The sequence below is a fragment of the Sphaeramia orbicularis genome, chromosome 4 (assembly GCF_902148855.1).
Source record: "Sphaeramia orbicularis chromosome 4, fSphaOr1.1, whole genome shotgun sequence".
Classification (NCBI taxonomy): domain Eukaryota; kingdom Metazoa; phylum Chordata; class Actinopteri; order Kurtiformes; family Apogonidae; genus Sphaeramia; species Sphaeramia orbicularis.
The window spans coordinates 32,792,118-32,813,999 of record NC_043960.1 but is presented as its reverse complement, the minus strand read 5'-3'; the positions used below and the strand labels follow the sequence as shown (position 1 = coordinate 32,813,999).

The 21,882-nt window shown below is 37.2% G+C and overlaps 1 protein-coding gene across 12 annotated transcripts in view; it reads left to right on the top strand.

Annotated features, from left to right (window-relative positions):
- kif1aa (kinesin family member 1Aa) overlaps positions 1-21,882 on the top strand; it is a 55,093-nt gene extending 33,211 nt beyond the window's left edge. For 5 of the 12 annotated variants that reach the window (XM_030131727.1, XM_030131725.1, XM_030131726.1 and 2 more), the window contains 22 exons: positions 101-230; positions 1,441-1,600; positions 1,708-1,798; positions 1,883-2,001; positions 2,720-2,775; positions 2,891-3,106; positions 4,665-4,773; positions 4,926-4,992; positions 5,093-5,177; positions 5,527-5,632; positions 7,569-7,595; positions 12,596-12,710; positions 12,845-12,978; positions 13,065-13,126; positions 13,206-13,351; positions 14,487-14,675; positions 15,682-15,753; positions 15,848-15,966; positions 16,300-16,443; positions 16,544-16,736; positions 16,830-16,948; positions 19,036-21,882. In XM_030131727.1, the coding sequence (XP_029987587.1) occupies positions 101-230; positions 1,441-1,600; positions 1,708-1,798; positions 1,883-2,001; positions 2,720-2,775; positions 2,891-3,106; positions 4,665-4,773; positions 4,926-4,992; positions 5,093-5,177; positions 5,527-5,632; positions 7,569-7,595; positions 12,596-12,710; positions 12,845-12,978; positions 13,065-13,126; positions 13,206-13,351; positions 14,487-14,675; positions 15,682-15,753; positions 15,848-15,966; positions 16,300-16,443; positions 16,544-16,736; positions 16,830-16,948; positions 19,036-19,078 (2,502 nt within the window). In that variant the 3' untranslated portion in view covers positions 19,079-21,882. Of the gene's footprint in view, positions 1-100; positions 231-1,440; positions 1,601-1,707; positions 1,799-1,882; positions 2,002-2,719; positions 2,776-2,890; positions 3,107-4,664; positions 4,774-4,925; positions 4,993-5,092; positions 5,178-5,526; positions 5,633-7,568; positions 7,596-9,976; positions 10,001-12,595; positions 12,711-12,844; positions 12,979-13,064; positions 13,127-13,205; positions 13,352-14,486; positions 14,676-15,681; positions 15,754-15,847; positions 15,967-16,299; positions 16,444-16,543; positions 16,737-16,829; positions 16,949-19,035 lie in introns of all 12 variants that reach the window. The other 7 variants (XM_030131735.1, XM_030131731.1, XM_030131734.1 and 4 more) reach the window with 3 other exon arrangements.

Here is a 21,882-nt window from a genome sequence, read left to right as displayed (position 1 = left end):
AAATGCATCGGGTATTCAAAAAAGTTGTTTCCATTTCTGTATACAGAATTGAGCTCTGTACCCTGAGCTGCTGGTCAGTGTGTGTTCTGTTGCTTTGCAGTTCCAGTCTGAGTCCTGCTCTGGAGGACTGTCCCGTACAGGGGTCTCTCAGGAGGAGCTTCGTATTGTTGAGGGGGAGGGACAAAATGCAGAAATGGGACCCTCAGCCGATGAAGTCAACAATAACACATGTACGAGTAATCGTATTTCAGGAATGAGTGGATATTTTGAGTGTGTGTTGGAGCGAGTGTGTATGTCTGTACGTGTGTGACTTCCTTATAACTGTAACTTCGCACAGTACGTGCCATAGATTTTCTTCAAAGAATTCATGTGAAAACATCCATTAATTTAAATGGATTTTTATCCGAAAGTTATACTTCAAATATTTTTGTAATTTTGATTTCTGAAGTTTAAATCTTGGTGTTAAAGTTTGTTTTTCTCTGAATTGGGCTGAATTTGTACTGAGTATGGATAAACAACCATATGGATCATTTGTAATATGTGTTCATGTAAATAGTTGTTTCTGAAATCAAATATATATTTGTTTTGCACAAATTAAGAATTGTTCAACTTCAGTAACTAATATTTCCACCAGTTTCCTCTTTTATTTTGATTTTATTTAGTATTCACATAATTGTATTCAGGGATATAATTGCACTGCAAATAAAGCATTTTAACTCAGTAACAATGTACAACTAAAACAAAATAGAGTTTTCTGGCAAAATGAACTTCATTTTGGTAATCCTCCAGTGTTACTGGTTCTTTACACAGTAGGAGACCTTCCATCAGCAGTAGTTTGGTGGATCATATTTAATGTACTCTATTCTCTCCTCTGGCTTATTTCTATGGAGCCATTATATTTAAGCTTCTGTAAATCAAGGCTTCCCTCATATTTGAAAAATTTAAAGTAATACTAGAATAAACACAAAACTAAAACTCACAACCATTCAAAATAACTATATAGGTGCTCAACAGACTAGAACTTGACTGAAATCAAAAACCGAACTTAAAGACAAAAAAAAATAATGAAAATTTCAATGATTTAATAAGGCTCTATTATAATTAGAAATGACTTGGTCCGGCACAACACTGATTGTGAAAGGTCTTTTAAGTGTAGGTTTGGTGAAAGATCATTTTGCATTTGAACAGTGTAACTCTCCTTAGGATTATTTGAATTTTCTTGAACTATTTTTATGATAAAACTTTAACACAAAAGTATAATCATGATTAAAAGTGACTGCTGTTTGGGGTCCAGCTTTTGATAAGCTTAGAAGTTTTCAGATGATTTTTTTTTTCACCAAAATTCATGCCATGAACTGCTGGTTGAATAGGTTGATTAGTTGATGCAGATGGTGGACCATGTGACACATTCTTTAACCTTTTACTTTGTCTTCATCACAGCTGGTGCTGATGAGGAGAATCCGGTGAAGGCTGGACTGGACGGTGCACTCGATAGTAATCTGGAGCACCTCACCATTGGAAATATTTTCACCTTCAGGGTCACAGTCCTGCAGGCCTCCAGCATCTCTGCAGAATACGCCGACATCTTCTGCCAGTTCAAGTAAGCATTTACTCACAGAAACTTATCCTCCAACTGACTTGTCCATACAATTCTATACAGTTTTAAATGTTTATTATATTTATTTATTTATTCATTTTTTATTTTAGTTTCATCCACCGCCACGATGAGGCCTTTTCCACTGAACCCCTAAAAAACACAGGCCGTGGGCCGCCGCTTGGCTTTTACCACGTACAGAATGTAAGAAATATCAGCTCACATCATGTAAACATGTCAGGTTTCAATAGGTCGAGTACTTGAACAGTGACTGTTTTTTTTTCACAGATTGCTGTTGAAGTGACCAAATCCTTTGTCGACTATGTAAAGACTCAACCAATTGTGTTTGAGGTGTTTGGACACTACCAGAAACAGCCTTTCCTCCCCCTCTGTAAAGACGTCATCAGGTACTGCTGTGGTGTTTAACTCTGCACATAGAGTCTGTATACTCTGTAACAGGGGGTCATTTTAGATCAGGAGCCACATACAATTTGATCTAAGGTAGGTCGGACCAGTAAAATAACAGCATATTAACCTACAACTATAAATTGTTTTCTTGGTTTTAGTGTGAAAAAACTTACATTACATGATGAAAATGTTTATATTTACAAACTATCCTGTGCAATTTTAACAGATTTATGTCTTGTTCTCATTTACACACATACGTTACAACTTATAGGTTGCAGTAGATCTACGAATGCACAAAACATTTAGTAACAGGCATTATATTGTTAATTCAACTTATTTTTCTGAAGACATTTCATATTGTTCATATTTGTTCTGGTTATTCACATTTTATTGTGAAAGGATAGTTTGTAAATGTAAATATTTTCATAATGTAATTTTTTTTTTTTCCACATTAAACCAAGGAGAAAATTTGGAGCTGTCATCATTTATTGGTTATTATGCTATTATTGTCCTGGTCCGACCCACTTGAGATCACAGTGGGCTGTATGTGGCCCCTGAACTAAAATGAGTTTGACACCCTTCAGTCATTCCGTGGGCCAGATTGGACCCTTTGGCAGCCCACCTTTGGCCCACAGGCCTTATGTTTGGCACCTTTTCTCTATAATGTTGTACTTTAATCAGTGATGTTTGATTTTGTGTCATCATTCCCACTACTAGCCCACTCCGGCCCTGCAGAAGACAGTTCCCCCAAGTGATGCCTCTGTCCAAACCAGGTCAGTGAACTCTTTGGTTCAGTTTCCTTTGCTTAAGTCACCATTTATTCAGTCTTTGTACTGTCTCCCTGCAAGTTATGTCATCTTAGCTTCATGTTGTTGGGTATATGAGCAGTTGACTCTGAGACCTCGCCGGACCGGGAGAAAACGCTGGACCTGATCCGATACCTGGTCCCAGATGTGTTCAATGGGGCGCTGGTGGACTCGCTGTCTGGCCACGCTCTGTCTGCCGCTGGTTTGGCTGCTTCCTTCCTACTAGAAGGAAATGAGCGAGCTCAGCTGCCAGCACCACCCACCTCTATCTGTTCAGTTATTAAAGCTCAGATGCCGGGTTGGTTATTGATGCAATATCCAAGAGAATCCTGTGACTGAAAGCCTTTTTATATATCAAGTGTGTGAATTAATAGAAAAACCAAAGTAACTATATTACACTTTGAGATTCCTTCGAATGAAAAGTGCCTTATACATGCAGTTTGTTTTATTATTATTATTATTATTATTATTGATGAACTACATTATTATGTTGTCTTTTTCTTTAAGGAATACTACATATGTTTCATCATTAAATACCCAGGCGCAGACATATTATTAGTTATATGATTAGGACTAGTTACAGCCTCATAGATAAGGGATATAAAAAGGAGAGTTTCTGTTTCAGGATTCATTTGGATTGGCTCTCTTGTGTACTGTGTGTTTACTGTTGACCTGCGTGGTTGAGTCTTTTCCCTGCAGTTCCCTCTTTGAGCTCCTCTTTAAAATGGATCATTGAGTTTTTTTCTGGTGCAGTAGTTATTTATAATATTCTGTCACACACAAATCTTCACATATAATTAAACAGTGTAATGTCATACTGTACATTTTTTATATTGCACATACGGCATATTATATATAACACTGTGCATATGATTTTTCTTCTTGAGGCTCCCTTCCTCTGGGAATTACTTGAAATTGGATAATTTTATATAATTTTCTTCAGGTTGCAAATATTCACAATACACAACCCCAAGTTAAAACCAAAAGAAGTGATTTCCAAATTTACTATCAATGTGTTTTTCATTGCAGACTATATCGGACAAAATATTTAAAGGTTTGTGTAGGTGTTCATCTTTAGTTTTTCCCAGATTATGAATAGAAACTTCTCCAAATTCCTTCAGTCTTTCTGTCCTGCACCACTGAAGATGAAATATCCAAGTTCCTTCCTTTTTTCCATTGACAAACATTGGTTTTAAACCTCTCAGTGAAGGACTACTGTAGACCTTTTCTAGATGCTGCTTCTGCACAAATCTTTCAAATCACATCATTATTCAAGGTTTTTTGGCTCATTGAATGTCCTTATTTACCCTTAACATTTTTTTTAAACTGCATTACAGGACTAAATGACAAGAGTAGATGTATATGTACAAATCAAATGTAGTTGATCTGACAGAACATTTAACATCTTGTCTTTGAACTATCTGCAAAGGAAAAAAAAGTCGAAGTACATGCAGAAATCACTGCTTCTGGTTTCATGTGCGTATGCTATGCCTTCCCATCTTCTGATTTGGGGTTGCATTTTTCCACTACAACACAATTAAGGATAATGTTTTTCAAGGAATATATATATAGTTGTTCAATGCTGGAGAGCACCAAGTGAAAATTAGTGTAATTCTCCTTTAAGAAAGGACTGTAGAGCTGCTTATGAAGCTGCTGATGCAAAGGATTTTTTTCCTGCAGAGCTGAGGTGCTCCTCTTTCCTCCTGCATCACTCAGGTTTCCTCTCTTCTTCCCTTTCTTTTTCCTCTGTAGGGTTAGACCTGGTCTCAACTCCCAGCTGTTAAACATTAGTCTGTTCTCTCTTTGCCAACATCCACCTCCCTGTCTAACCTTGTCTGTTGTATTTTTTAACACAGTACCCGCCACTAAGCTCACAGCACTGACCCGCCCTCAGGCAGGACCCTGTCACTGCAAATATGATCTCATGGTTTTCTTTGAGATCTGCGAGTTGGAGGCGAATGGAGAGTGAGTAAAGAACTGGAGTCAGCTGTTTTGGGCTGAGATGTACATAAAAGAAAATGTTCAAGAAACTGACCCTTAAACAAAGATAATAGGTTGCTTTAGCTCTACAAATGGCACATGGCCAAATCTGCTCATTGTTGTCTGCATGTTCTCAGCTACATCCCGGCAGTGGTGGACCACAGAGGAGGAATGCCTTGTCACGGCACGTTCTTACTTCACCAGGTATGTCGGTCACACTGGGAGAAAATTAATGTTTGGGATATTTAAATGTACATTATCTCTCTTTACATTTGTCTCTATTGTCTTTCCTTCTTGATTACAGGGCCTCCAGAGGAGAATCACTGTCACCATCGTACATGAGTCAGGAGGCGACATAGAATGGAACGACGTCCGAGAACTTGTTGTTGGTAAGTTTGGTTTTCAGAGTCCTGGCCATATTTCATCATATGTGACTGACTCACAATTTATAGAGAGATACGGTTTAGCAGGATAAACATGCAAACAAGCACACTTTGCAAATTATAATTCTAACTACAAATGAGATGGTTACTCAAAAAAAAAAAAAAAATCTGAAATTATCAAGTTACTCCCCAAACATCTGTCAAAGAATTAAGTAAACTGAATGAACAGAATAGTTTTCATGTGGAGCCTGGTTTAGTAAAGTCTCTTTTGATAAACCCATGAACCCAGTCCAACAGTGATACTGCTGTTTGTACTTTATGAGCCCTTTTTTTAAACATGCTTGTGCTTTTCCAGGGCGTCTCCGTAACACTCCTGAGGCTGATGAGACCATCATAGACCCCAATATTCTGTCTCTCAACATCTTGTCTGCTGGGTATGTCAGGCCCTTGCAAGACGACAGGTATGTACGCCATAACATCCACTTTGCAAAAGCAAGATCTTTTCCAATGAAGCACAACACTGGGTCAGTACATGTCAGGACATGTTCCTTTAGCTATTGAAATTATGTTCCTCTTGAATTAAACATTAGGAATGTTTAGTATCACAGATATCTTATCTTGGGTTGCGGCTGCTTGGCTGAATATTCAAGCCATGTAGGGTTCTTATCTGAAACCCTGTTTTGCTGTGATAGCTCTTACACTGACACACAGCACATGGAGACATGCATGCAAAGCATGGCACAACTGAATTATTATTAATATATCAAAACTCAGCCAGTTAATTTGTGTTTTATATTATTATGCCTGCTTCACCAGCATTTACTTTGCATGAATCAGGTTTCCTCTCCTGTGTCAGAAGGTCACACATAGGATCCGAATACGAACATACTGTACAATCAGGAGTTACATCAGAGTTGCTTATAGAACTTGTGAGTCTTATCAATTAACTTGTCCTTGCTGGCTGTACGACCCTCCTAAGTGTTAATCTGTGCTTTTGTCGTTTGGTTGTCATCACTACATTGTCATGGCATCCTCATGTTGCATCTCACTATTTTGATCACCTCATGTCTAACTAGTCTCATCTATCAACCATTAGATTCACTAAACTCACCAACCAAGTTTAGAATTTAAGAACCATGGTATTAGTTTAACCAAGGACCTTCCACTTACCATTCACACTAGAGTTTTCACTGTGACATCTCATTATGAAATAAAAATGCATGTCCACACTAATTCCGTCAGTAGCTTATATCTCTGAAGAATCACTAACAAACCTTAGCATGATGTCATGTAGTACATTGGACATGTAGTACAACATTTCATCATAACATTATGGTAGCCTTCCATTACTATTGCTTTTCAAATGTAAAGATTAAATAATAAAGTAAGGGTTAATCATGCTTTTATTGTGGTTTTTTTGACGTGCTGTTACAGTGACAGCAGTGTCTCTATTTATTGTGTAGAATAAACGCAAATAATTACAGGAAACAACAATCTTAATAATCAGTGTTATTATTGGAAAATATTTGCTAGAAAACAGGACATAATATCATCCGTTCATCTTAAAGGAAGAAGAATAAACTTCATTTTGACATTGCAATTACAGACCTTTGTCCCACATGCATATATTTCTGTACGATTTTTTATGTTGTTCAGCAGTCTGCCAGTGGAGGGCAGTAGAGTTTTGTCAAAATGTTATAGCCCTATGAAGAGAATGTTTACTGTAAATTCCAGTCAGAATGTTCATGTAAGAAATAACAACCAGATTAGAATTAACCTTAACCTTTTGTTACAGCATCTAAAATCATTAACAAAGCAACGTATCTGTAACATGGCCTCAGCACTGTAATTACTGAACAGTAACATATTTTACATAGCTCATAATGTGTTGTATAAATATATACATTATCTATGGGTTATTTCTGCCAGTATGTGTTGTTTAAAATAATTATTTTACCTTTTATGTAGTTGTTATAACATAGTTGATATTGCAACCCTTTAGTATTTTACCTTATTATCTTTGCGACCATTTGATTTTTGGCTCGTTGCTTAATCCCTCTGCTTTCCCAACCAAAAGCCTAACAAAACCAACATCCCCCTCCCCCAGACCTCAGCTGATAAATTTTTGACCTAAAGCAGCTAAAAACTCCATGTAGAACTGTCCAGTGGCCCTGCTCGACCTGCCTTTCATTGACCACGGTGCTTTTCAGCCCTCACAGTTAGTGCCGTTGTAAGCTCAATGGCCAGAAATTGGATTTATTTGCTGAGCACCAGGGCAGGCTGTGGTCCAGCGTGGCCTTGGTTCAGTCCTGCAGAGACTAACATTAAAGTATTTATGGATGCTAATATTTTTCTCCCTTCAGTCCACTAACAGAATGTTGTTTTTTGCTTTCGCAGACAGTTTCTTGATTCGGACATGCCTAGGTATATTATTTTGCCTCTCTTTTCATGCTCTTATGTTACACAGACATCCTTTACATACTCTCATTCCTACTTGGCCTCTATTTTTCCCTGTTCCCCTCTGCCATTAACTGTCAGCAGTCCACCCCTTTGTTTCCTCCCCTTCATGAGAAGTGAGAGATGTGGTTCTGCATGATGCTCCCGGTTCTGCGCTGGGTGTGTTTTTTAGCTGCAATCAGGCTGCCGTATATGACAGACAGGGTCTGCATGGCTATCTTTGCTTCCTATGGACTGTCTTTGGCTGTGTCTCCGCTGGAGGTGTCGTGGAGCCAGTATCACAGTTTCTATTTTAACTTAGATAGTTGCCACAGAAACTATACGGCTGTTTGAGAAAATAAAATATTGGTCTTTTTCTATAGGTCTTTACATTTCCCAGAAACAGGGAGTTTTAGCATGCAGCATGATACAATTATTATACACTGACAATAAGCTATGATATGTCGCAATGCCTGGGTGACTGATGAAGAAGAAAAGGCAGGATTTAAAAGCTTTCACAGGATTTCTCAACCAAGATAAAACCATGCACAAAAAAGTGCATGCAGTTTTAGCTCAGTGCCTTTTCACAGACAAATACTGACTGAGTGTAGGGCTAAGTACCAAACTTATATATTTCTATGGAGCAGACTGAATGACTTAGATACTACTTATTGAAAAATGTCCTAAGTAATAGGTATTGAAGCACACAGACACCGTTTATACAATTTTGTCATTGATATTATGCTTTATCACTGACATAATTAACAGACAGCGTCAACTAGTAATAATAGATGTACATGTTTTATGTCAATGCACTACTTTGAGCATTTGAAAATGCAGACGAGATGTAAAGTAAAATTGGTACTGTGATCTGTAATACAGTATATGTGTAGTGACTCAGGTGAGATAAATTAGCAGAGAAATCTCTTTAAAATGTTAAAATGTCACAAAAGGAAGCAATCTCTATATTAATATGCCATATCTTCCCTAATTAAAGATTTTATTTGTGATTTACCCTTCTGAAGCTAATGTGTGTGTTTATAGATATATTATGATATAATAAACAATTGCAGAGTTTAACCTGAATGTTTGGCGTGTGGACATGACAGACCACTAGAGGATGCTAGTGATCCATTATTAGAGGGAAGTTACTATGAAACAACAACACAGAGTTTTTCATTAAACAAAATCCTGTAAACATGTTTCAGGTTGTCCTTTCCCACTGTCCTCTCCACTCTGTTAATTACTTTCATACGGCTGGCCATCAGTTTTAATGTTGCTAGTCACCTCTAATCCTAAGAGACAGACCACTTCCCATCAAAGCAACACAATATTAACAGGAACACTAGTCATCCACTATTACTCAAGAGCTGTAATGGGGATCACATCATTTACAGTACCCGCTCTGGCACGATATTCAAATGCAGCTATTAAAATGTAATCCAGTGAACCATTACCTCACCAGTAGCACTTTGCTTGAAATTGCTGCAATGTTGTGAATATTTTTTAAATCTTTCTCGTACCACAGTGAAACGCTGCCAAACACCAAAAACAAATGGTTCCTCATATGTTCTGCCAGAAACATGACTTCAGTCCTGGCTCCTGCATTTTTAGGAGGTAGTAAAATGCAGAGAAGCACATGTAGATATAATGCAAAGAGGAAATTGTTTCCTTGTAGCAGAAACACTGTATATGTGTGTGTACATTGGTGATGTGTGAATGTTTTTAATATATTTTGTAATGATTTTTAACAGAAAGGATATCCAACATTTACAGAGCAGCAGTAGGTTGTCTTTACTACAGACACATAGCTGCTTTGCTTTCATTGTTCATTTTCCCACAAGGTCAGTTTAGTCCGAGGCCAGAAGACCCAACATCTGAACTTCATGAAGAGTCCATCCAGCCTGCGTTTATGGCTAACAGAAACATTAGTTTCCTTTTACAGTTCTTGCTTGGATTATCATTTTCAGATTTAAAGCTGAACCGGGCTGCAGGCCAGAAAAATAGCTGCTTTCAGCGTGTGAATATTTCACCTCGGGGGAAATGGGAAAATCGTGTACAGTAATGTATGGAGTAAATCACAGGCTTAACAGAAAGCGGTATTGTTTTGCTCGATGAATGGTCATGTGCTGTTATTTGACCTCAGAGCAGGACGGGCCATTGCATCAAGTCTGTCAGCGCCGTCCACTCCATTGCTCAATTGCTCTCTCAGGGCAGAGCTGTACCGTCCGTGGCAGTGTTTACACAAGCCAGTACTGTGATAACGGTGTGAAAAAAAGACAAACACCATCCCAGCCAAACAACGCAAAACCACAACATACTTCTGACTCTCACTTTTTATTCTTTTGCTGGTTTCTCCTTTCTCACAGCATTTCCTTGGAAGTTGACCATAGGTACTTCACTGCCCTGTCCCTCATTTCATCTGGCTGTCTCTCATCCTCCTTCCTTATTTTCTGTACCAAGAATCGTCTTAACTTTTGTGTGACAGAGCATCAAATCAGTCAACATGTTGCATGCAAAAGGATTTCAGTGTACTTTTGTCATATTGAAGCAGAATATGTTTAAATTGTGTAATATTGCTATTTATCACAGTTTTCTCATGAAGTCTTCTTTAATTCATCCAAATTTGAGTCCACATCTTGCTACATGTGCTATGTTGTAAGAATAAGAATAGGGAATATTGTTTGTTTTATCCTGAGTTTATCTTATGTTTACATCTGTGTGGCTATAGGTTCATAGTCTTTAGCAACAGTTTATAGAAGCTCAGCTTGATAATTTGGTAACACTTAATATTAAGGTACACATATTACCATTGAACAGTCAAGTTGTAAAATTAGCATATTCTTATGTGAAGTTTATGTTGTGAATCCGTGTGGTGGGAGCTGGTTATTTGTTCATGTTTGTTGACTCCATTTCTAAGCTAACTGTGGCTAGTGTAAATAATGAGCAGAGGATTGGAACTGACCCTTTGTTAAGCCACACCCCTCTTAGTTACTGTTGCTATGCCTGTGTAGATTGAGCATGTCACTCTCTTCACAACATAGTGCTAACAAGCTAAGGTAGCTTTTGTTAGTAACAGTTAGCAACATTTTTATTAATATTCATTTAGTCCAGATTATGAGATTCACTCTCAAATACAAATTACACTCAATATTCTGCCTGGCTCATATTTCAAAACTGTTATTACAGAAACGTATTATTTGTCCTATAAAAAATTATTCACATCTGATTGATCACTTAATTACTAAGTGATAAAACATCGGAAAAATCCCCCTACAAGTTGTCACACATCCTAAAACTAAACTACCCACAGCACATGTATTCTGTTTATGTGTGTCCATAGTCAGTCTGTATGTAATAAGAAACATGGTTTTCAAAGTTCACATGTGTTTGACTTTGGCTTTTAACTCCAGAAATGAAAAATTACAATGCATCCTTTCAAATTAAATGCTTCCGGTAGTTTCCATCATAAACTATACAAATAGACATAATATAAATAAGTAAAAAATATAAAATGTGTATGATGTCAAAATGTCCTCATGGCCTTTTTTTTTTTTTTTTTTGTAGCTGTATTCTATTAAATTATGACTTAAACCAGTAATGTTTGTTGTGATAAATAGCGTAGATTAACCACTGGCCTACATTAACTAAATATATAAATATTTTTTTGCCTGAGGTCCATTCTCACACTGCTTTGGTTTTCACTCATTCCAAAAACTTGACAGGCCTCCTGTGTCTATGATACAGTTGCTGACATAGGATTGGACAAAAGACATTTTTGGGAGGGGCTTTGCAAAGAATTAACCATTAGGAATAGTTGACCAGAGTCCTGTAGAAATTAGTGCACAGGATGTTACCATAGTTGGGGATAAACAAGACAGTTGTTGGCTTGGAAACAGAGTTAATTAATGTCCACAAACAACCAGCCCCTGCACAAAACAGACTCCAGACTGGAACACATTAACTAATTGCATATTAGCTTACATATTAGTAGCATATTGGCTCTTTTGACATTATAACACATTTATTTTTGCCTTGATAAGTTTAGCAGTTTCAAACTTATTATGAATTATGAGAAAGACATCATTTTATAATCTGTTAAATTCTGAGTTCAGTTCAATTGACACAACTAGTGATTAAAATATAGAAGAGATTAGACATCTCCTATTTCAGAAGAATTGTAATGGTGTCTAAATTGTAAATTACACCCATTTGATTCACAATAGCACACAGACAACAAATCAAATATTTAAACTGAGAAAATATATATAATACTTAAGGAAAAAATAAGTTTTTAATTTAATGGCAGACACTATCAGACTATCCAAAGTACCCTAAAGTAAAGTTAAGGATTTTCCCAAAAAAATATGCACTTCTAAGTTGACTAAAACCTTAAAAGACTTATTGGGGTACAGAGACATTTTAATTAACTACCCAGGAAAAATAAATAAAATACAAGAGACATGAAGATAAATAAAAAGTGAAATTAACATGAAATTTGATAGATTTTTTTATTATTATTATTATTATTATTATTATTATTATTATTAAGTTATAGAGACCAAATAAGTATTATTGGTTATAAACACATGTAGTTTTGAGTGTAGGAATTAGGAATAGGCCATAATTATGAAGTGCTGTTGAGGTAGAATAATGAATTTTGTGCTAGTAGTACCTCATAAGGTTATTGTAATTCATTTTTTAAAAAGTCAGTAGGAGGTTACTGACACAAAACTGTTAGAAAAATGGTTAGTTACTGGCCTAGAAATGCAGAATGTAGTCATGCAGAATAAGGTTTTAATAAGTGCCTGTAAATTACCCAATATGTTGGCAGTATCTAAGTTATTAAGCAGCTAGTTAACGGTGAATATGTGTACATTAATAAAAAGTGTCACTGTTAATATTGTCATTCAAGTGAAAGGGCACTAACAGCACTTCGACTGCTGCTGAGTTCTTTTTCTGACTTCTTGTTCCATGGCTCACTGCAGAACCTTCTACCGCTTTGAGGCTGCTTGGGATAGCTCAATGCACAACTCTCTGCTATTAAACCGAGTCACTCCATGCGGGGAGAAGATCTTCATGACCCTGTCAGCCTACCTGGAGGTACAGTGCCAATATTAATAAGAGGCCTGGACAAAACCCCTCAGGCCTGAAGTAGCTGTTACGGCATCAGAGGTGATGTGTGAATAACCCCTGAGAGACTATGTTGTAAATCCATCTTCTTTTATCAATTGCAGATGGAGAACTGCACTCAGCCTGCAGTTATAACCAAAGATATCTGTATGGTCTTTTACTCCCGAGACACAAAGCTCTCAGCCTCCCGCTCTATTCGCAACCTTTTTGGCACAGGGAATCTGAGAGCAGCAGATGGGTGAGTATGAAACTTCACTATGAAAACAGGTTTCTAACCTCTGTGCCTTCTTTCCTGACAATGAGCTGTGTCTTTTTTATTTGTAGGAACCGTATAACTGGAGTTTATGAGGTCAGCCTCTGTAACCTGGCAGATATAGGGAGTCCAGGTGAGTTCAGTTCCCCTTTTACACTAATAATTGCATCTGATTGCACCACAGTTTTAATCTTGCATATGTCCCACCCAAGGTATGCAGAGGAGACGTAGGCGGGTGCTGGACACCTCAGTGGCCTACGTCCGTGGAGAAGAGAACCTGGCTGGATGGAGGCCTCGCAGTGACAGCCTCATTCTGGATCACCAGTGGGAGCTGGAGAAACTGAGCCTCCTTCAGGATGTAAGACAGTGACCTGTACTCCACCTGGTCAAAACTGACAAATATTCATCATTTCAGAATTTCAACCCTTTAAATGCCAGTTGATTTACATTATACCACTCATGTTGAACAAAAAGGTTAAAATTGTATACTCCATATACAAAATATTAATGCTGGGGATTGTATTATATATCTTAGTCAACATTTACAACAACAATTTACAACAACAAAAATAATTTCAATACCCAGTAAAATACAATACAACAAAAATGCTTTATGTCAATAATATTTTCCACTTTAAATGAGATTTAACCAACATCTGCCCTGGTCATAACTCCCAAATAATCATTCATTTTCAGAATTTTAACCCATTATCTCCCTGTTTGTTTTTTATATGATGCAGCTGAAAAACATATAATGTAACCTAATAATTCTCCAAATGTGTATATACACTTACACATATCCTCTGGAGACCCAGCAATGCATTTTTGTCCTCTGTAGGGAACAAGAGTTTCAGAGTTGTATTAAAGAAATGATGCTTACTGCAAAGGACATTTCATTAAAAAATATTTAGTATGCAATGTTGCATTATGCTGTTTCCAATCAAGATAATTATTTAATGTAAAAAAACCCAAAACTTTTACTTCCCTGGGTCTCGGGAGGATGTACAGGTTTGTCTACTATGGTGCCCCAAAACCTCTTTGCAGCAAATGCTCTGAACTGAAAACCTGGTAAAATTAATTCTTTTATACTGTGAGGGCTGTGGAGTCAGAGATTGCGGTTTTAATCAGGTTAAATGGTGCCATTTTGTCCATAAGGAGCTAATTGTTAATGTAAGAGCTGAATTTTAACTGCACAGTCTAGTTGAACTCTAGTTGAACTCAAATTCACAGTGTTTAAGATTTTGCATTAGCTCAGCCAAAATTATCAACAAAAATATACATTTAAAGCAGCATCTTAAGATAAGAATGTCCATAGTGAGGCACAAGGATTAAGCTTTACCGAGGGATTTGTTTATGTTTTTTGATTGAAATAAATCTAGAGTCAGTAACCAGAGCAGAGACAAGAACTTTGGTTTCTGGCTGAAAACTGTTTTCATAAGGAAGAGAACTTTCCAGTAGTCAGCTGCTGTGATGCTTTTTGCTCCGTGTCTCAGGTGGAGAAGACCAAACACTACCTCCTGTTGAGGGAGAAACTGGAGTCCACTCTGTTAATGGGTCAGGAGGCCCTGCAGTCCTGTGTCACCGAGGAGCTGAGTGAGTCTCCACAGCCCCAGGAGGTGGACCAGGAAGCCACCTCCAGCTCTGAAATCACCACGGAGAGGCAGAGGGAGCTCGCTGCCAAGGTCAGCCATAGTCCCTTATCGAATATCAAATAAGTCTGGTTTTAATGCACCAAGAGGTTATCTTAATCTGCGACTTAAGTCATGTGGATTATGTTAATATTTAGTTCAAGTCAGGTTGTCAGTATACATATATCTTTACAAAAGCAGACTTTATTTCATCCCACATGCACGAAATGTTAGTATGTAGATTTTTTTTTTTCCACAATATTTTTTATTGGTATTTAAGTTTTACATAACAAACATGAATCAAAACAATATAATCATGATGTAATTATGATAAAAATATTAAAATACAGCAGTCATGATAATAAATTTAATAAAACAATTAAATAAAATTAAACAATGATCATTTGTATGACATGTCCCTATTTTCCAGATACTGTAATGTTCATATAAGGTTCCCATAATTGTACAAATTCCTCCATTTTTCTTTTGGTAATGTAATTCAGTCTTTCCAGTCCAATGCACTGATAGTTCTTTTATCCATTGCTTCATAGAAGGAGCTTCCATGCTCTTCCAGTTCAAAGCGATAACTCTCCTGGCATGTAACAGTCCAAAGTCCAACACTTTAGTCTGTTTCTTAGTATGTGTGAAATCCTCAGGATATATTCCTTGTATACAAAGTTTAGAACAAAATGGAATCTTAATGTTAAATACCTCAGACATACAATGGATGACCTCCTTCCAGAATCTTTATATCTTTGAACATTCCCATAGACAGTGAATAAGAGTTCCTTTATTATCTTGGTGTTTAGTACATGTATCAGGAATATGACTGGACATATGATGGAGTTTTTCAGGGGTTATATAAATCCTTGTTAACCATTTATATTGTAGCAACTTAAATCGTGTATTTATAGTTTGTTTTTGGGCCTTCAAACAAGCCTCGTTCCAGTCTGGTTCATCTATGTCTTCTTGTATATCATTTCTCCATGCTGTCAATATACCTACTGCTGGATCTTTACAAAGTGTGTACACTTTTAAGTTGTCTGCATCTTTTACACAGTGTTTGCGGCTGCTCATGCACTCCTTCAACAGAGAATACAGCCACGTGTGTGTCAGCGCCAGTGAAAGCAAGGTACAGTTAAATATCTCAGTGTGTATGAAACTATTTCTATGAAATGGAAAATGATTCTCTCTTTTTCATACATTTGTGCTAATATGTGTTTCAGATCTCAGAGATGTCTGTCACAACACTACGAGACTCCGCTTCAGTCTCTGCTTTTAACACAATCACACCCTCCTCGACATGCCCTTCACTGGTTGAGGGATGCTACAATGCAGATCTCAGGTCAGCTATAACATATTAACTTCTTCATGATTACTGTTTATCATCCTTAGTAAGTGAGATAATTGGATAAAGTAACATGGGTCAGTTAAACGCCATGTACTGTATGTTTGATGGATGGATGGATGGATGGATGGATGGACATGCATATGGTTGTGCAAAAAACAAACAATACAAAAAAAATTATATTAGTAATAAAACTCTATCGACTATGTACATATTTACATAAGACATAGAAATACAGTCCAACAGTGTTGTTGTTTAGCACTGAAATACCATTAAGCACAGTACTGTCAGTCATACTGTAAGGTGTAAAGTCTTCTTTCTCTACTGCAGACCCCCTACACCTCGTTCTCGTGCCGTGAGCCCCGGTCCTGACATAAATCAGGACTCAGAAGACAAGAAGTCCCTCTCTGGACCCTCAGAAGCAAAGCCACGGACCCGCAAATTTGTTCCTGACATCCAGGAGATTAGAGTCAGGTGAGTTCTCCACACAATCACAAAAAACCTAATATCTGAAACATAACTCTTGGTCTAATGAGTGGTAATATTTTGCTTTTCATTGTTTTTTCTTTTGCAGCCCCATTGTGTCAAAGAAGGGTTACCTGCATTTCTTGGAGCCACACACCAATGGATGGGTGAAGCGTTACGTGGTCGTGCGGCGGCCTTACGTCTACATCTACAACACAGAGAGAGACGGTGTGGAGCGGGCCATCCTCAACCTCTCCTCTGCACAGGTGGAGTACAGTGAGGACCAGCAGGCGATGCTCAAGGTAAGGCATATCCCACACTTCCTTGCTCCTGCTTTCGTTCTGGTGACGCTGTAGGCTGTGCTATAACATGCTTTGTTTTGGCTCTTTCCACAGACCCCAAACACATTTGCTGTGTGTACAGAACATCGTGGGATACTGCTTCAAGCCACTAATGACAAAGACATGCATGACTGGCTCTATGCCTTCAATCCACTCCTCGCCGGAACAATTAGGTACAAAAATTATACCTGTAGCAAACAATAACATAAAAACCTCCTGAAAATGTAATAACATCTCAAGTTTTACCCTTGACCTGAGTGAAAATATATCAAATAACATCAACAATGTAATAAAATGTTCATGTTATTTAGATTTTGTAAAGTGTGCAAATTGACAACATTTTTAATATTTAGTGCTCGGTTGCAAACTGACACTTCATTGACGCCCATTTCGTGTTTGAAAAAGTAACTGCTAAGCTTTTTCTAGACTTTGAAATGTACAATATATGGTATTTGGCAAAGATGCATTATAGTAAATTCCCTTCAGTAGGAAATTAACCTGCCTATATAAGTACTGAATAGTCACTGTATAAGGATTGGTCTTTAGACAAACGTGGATCATAAATTAGATGTTAGAAGATGATAAAGAAGATAACAAACATTGAACAAGAACCTGATGGAGACAAAATAATAACTTCAACCTCTGTGAAATATGTGTCTTCTTTGTCATGCCTGATCGTAAGAAATTCATACATTAAAAAAGGATTTATATGGTGCCTAAAAGTTTTTTTTTTTTTTTTTTTTTTAAGAACATATAATTATCTTGCTTTTCAAGAGAGAGATCTTGTAATTACAATATGAGCATCATTTGTCCATCATAGTAAAAACATAAAGTCTCAAGCTTCCTAGAATAAATGATATCAGGGCAGTCATGGCCTAGACGGTTGGGCAATTGGCTTGTGACCCCAGACAGACAGTAAAATTGACTGATGTGCCCTTGAGCAAGGCTCTTCACCCCCCAATTGCTCCCCAGGTGCCTGACATGACAACCCACTGCTCCTAGTCTGCAGTGTGTGGTGTGTGCCACTAGTGATGCATTAAAAGCAGGAGTTGAGTTTCAGTCTGTGGTGTGTGCCCACATGTACCCATTACTGACAAATACAGATTCATCTTCTATAATATATTAATTACTAATGTGTGGTCAGTGTAAGAAATACTATTCCTGCACTTCTCTTTTTTTATTTTAATGTTTTTTATACTTTGTATTATAATTTTTATGCAAAAATCAGCATTTTTGATGCAATGACTGATAACCAGTAGTTCAACTTAAACCTTTCATTATATCATACATATACAATTTCACAGTTATAATTCAAGATGTCACTGTAAATCACAATATCCTTTCTCTTGTCTCTTAATCATCAGACAAAGTTAATGAATGCAATGTGCTGTCAGATTAGGCATGGGAGATGCTAAGAATTTAACAATTTCGATTCCATTGTTGATTTTGCTTATCAGTCCAATTCCTTATTGATTCTCTTATCGATTCTCATTGGGTGAGGGAATAAAAGAGCACAAATGGGTTTGTTTGCATTAACTGTCTTTTATATTTCCATCTCTGCACAGAATATATAACATATACAGTATGCACAAATAATTACAGATGATGCCGGGCCCAGTTCCAGATAGTCATATATGAGGTGGCAATCAGGAATGTTAAGGGGGCACATACCGGTGACAGAAGCAGGGGGTGTCACACCATACGACTGTACAAAGTGAAAGTGAGACTTAAGATGCTTTACTAATTCCTCTATGTCTCCCACTGTTGTGCACCTCATTTTCCCTTTCCCTACCTTTGAAAACTTTTATTTGAGAGGTCAGGATGTTTGTTGCCCCCCCTGGAACCAGGCCCGGATGACGCCCTGGTGTTTGGCCTTAAAGTTGGAATAATTTGGTTTTCAGACACATTCCTCTTTTTATTTCTATTTATACACATCAGTAATCACCTTTGACCAGGTGCAATGATTACATACTGAGTCCCAGTTACACTTTATCAAGAATAAATCACATTGTCACAATCATTTCATGAGAAGAGGAAAAAATGTTTTATTCTAACTTCAGGGGGAACAGTGTATTTGCCAAGTTACTTTTATTAAAATTTCTGTCATGTTATGCGCAAATTTTATTACAAGAGTTTTTACAATTTAAGGAAATTTTTATTTTTCTAGTTGCTACAATACCTTAATAAATGCAAAAATCAAACTTATGACTGTAAAACCCATCTCTGACCTGTGACATGCATTTTCTTTTCTTTGTCTCAGGTCGAAGCTGTCAAGAAGAAGAGCTGGACAGATGAGGATGTGAAAAAAACGCAGAGACTAACATGTACATAGACCCCTGTCCTCCTCCCTCCCCTTGTGCTGAGCTACGTCCCCACCACCACAGTCACCAACAACCATCTCTCCCCTGTCCGTTCTTAATTTACCACTAAAGCGCCCGTCGTTTTGTGTCAGGCCTTTTGCCGCGGTGTGAGTCTTGTAGTCTGAAGACCCTCTTCAAAAGCTGTCACTTTACTGTAACTGGAACCTATTCATAGCTGGGGGAATGAAGAAAATGGAAGCGGTAGCAAACAGTTTCTTATCTCAGATTACATACGTATGTTGATGTACTGTAGTTGTTGTCAGTGACACATTGAGCCTTATACATTTATTCTTAAAAATGCAGTGACATTTATCTGAAGCTGCCATGTCAATGAGGATCTCATTGTTACATTTGCATCAGTAAATAGGCAAACATACAGATTCTTCTCTACTCTACTCTACAGCTATATATACTGGTTTGCATAAAAGCTAGAAAATACACACTAAAAGAAAAAAAATGACAGTTGAGTGTATCTCTTTAGAATTTTTCTCTTTTCTCTCTGATCCATGACTCCTGGCACTGAGTAATCTGCCTCCTATTCTTCAAATATATGTAAGAAACTTTAGCGCACACAGCCTGGCAAGGGAATGGCATATCATCATAGACTTCATGTTCTTGTGGCATTTTGATAAAATCTGTGTCATTTAGTGTATCTTCTTGTAGGAGCACCAAGGATATCTACATTCACACGTTAAATAATCACCACATTTATCCTCCCAGTTTGATCTCATTCTCTCACTGAATTTTCTTTATTTCAAAATGTGATATATTTAGATATTTAACAGCTTTATTATTTATTTCTGCATGTATTTATTTACAAAGACATCTATATTTCTAAAGTAGTAGTCCAGTGCAATTTCTGCACACTGCACTTTTTAATATGAGTTCCTTAAATGTTCTAATAGTACAACCTTGTCCCCATGCAGGTAACGCTATTTAAAGAATCTAATGACTTTCTAATTAACATCGGCCAGTTTCTTTGTGCTGATGATTACTTGAATTTATTATACTATCCCCTTTAAGATTAGTATAGTCACACCTGACCTTTGACCCAACTTACATTTATCTGACAAGGTTGTTTTAAGGTAGTCTGTCCATTGTCAAATGCACAAAGCTATCCTGTGAACTGATTAAAAGTATAACCTTTTCCTCACAGTACTGATTAAGAAACTGGTTTTCTGAATGATATGTATATTGAGTAATGTAGTGCCTCTCTTTTTAATCATACTGTACAGTATGCCTCTGCACCAGTTGCTTTGAAACAACATCTCTCATGCTGCTATAAAACTGCTCTGGAAGTGTCTGCAAATCATAATCATCACGTTCCTGTATTTCATTATCATCATCAGTTTCATATTCAGACAAGAAGGTTTTATTAATGGATGTGCATTTTAATATGGCGATATCAGCTGTCACACAAAGTGGAATTTCCATGACACAGAATATACTTCATGTTTATTAATGCAAAAAAATGACTCCATGTATTCAGGATTAAATTATGCGATCAAGCCAATAGCTCCTGATCAAACTCAATTTAGTGGAGATTGTTTTTCTGAATACTACAGTGATATGTCCATTTGTTGACTTTGATGCATGCCTCAGGTCAGCCAGCCTCGAGAGCGCACTGAGCGACACCAATGACATTTCACTTACTACATCGATTTAACTGTTACAGAGCAAAAATATTGTATGCACACTTTTAATTGTTTTGCCTGTTATGTAATCCAGTATTCTGTGTTGTGGACATCTGATAAGGTGATCCAATGAATTCCAATGTATTCTGTTTGTGCAACTGTCAGTAGTTGTTGTTACACACAGAGTCAAATGTCTGTTTCTAGAGTTTCTCCTGTATAACATGAAGTTTGGTGTTATGATCAGAGTCGGTCACAGACGTTCTTGGCAGAGACTGCAGTTGCGTTTTATCCAGCTATAGCATCGTCATTAAGAGTATCCCTTACTGTACTTTACACCATGTTGCTCACTCATTTGTGTCTCATTTCATTTAAAACCCAGTCATGAAACACTGCTACATGTGAGCCCTAAACTGCTCCTGTTTGATCTTTTGTTGTAGTTACTCCTCACATCTTCATCGGGCCTTTTAATGTGTGTCACGTTTGAGCCAATCAGAGCTTTGTTGGTGCAGTCACAAAAATGTCACACTGAATGTACATTGATATTTGACTATATTTAATTCTGCTGGAGTGCTTGTGTTGACTTGTCTTTTTGATTTCACACTCTGGTTCCTTATTGATTGTAGGTAGGATATTATTAGGGAACCATAGACAACTTGTAGGACATACAGTACTTGTAATAATACGTGGGACCAGATTGGTTCATCATGGCCCGTTTAGGCATTGCATCTTGTACAGAGTACAACTGTAGGTTACCTTACAATCACACTTTCACTCAAAATTCAATATCTACACATTCGCCATCATGCTCTGACAACCTTCACAACTTTTTCTAATCCTCCCTTTTAAATATTTTTTTTGTGCTTCCGCATATAACCTTTTTTTCGCACTGTCAAATTGCACCGGTACATTTCTGTTTTTTTCAAAAATGATTTTGCATTGTATATAAACATGATTGCTGTGAACAGTGTATTATAAAGTTGCACCCATTTATGAAATCTTAAATGGGTAGTAGTTGAGTCAGTGTCTCTGAGTGTTGGAGTTTCGCGTCAAATGTTTGTGTACACTAGTCACATTGTCATATATTAAATAAACATGGAAATTATGCAACACAAA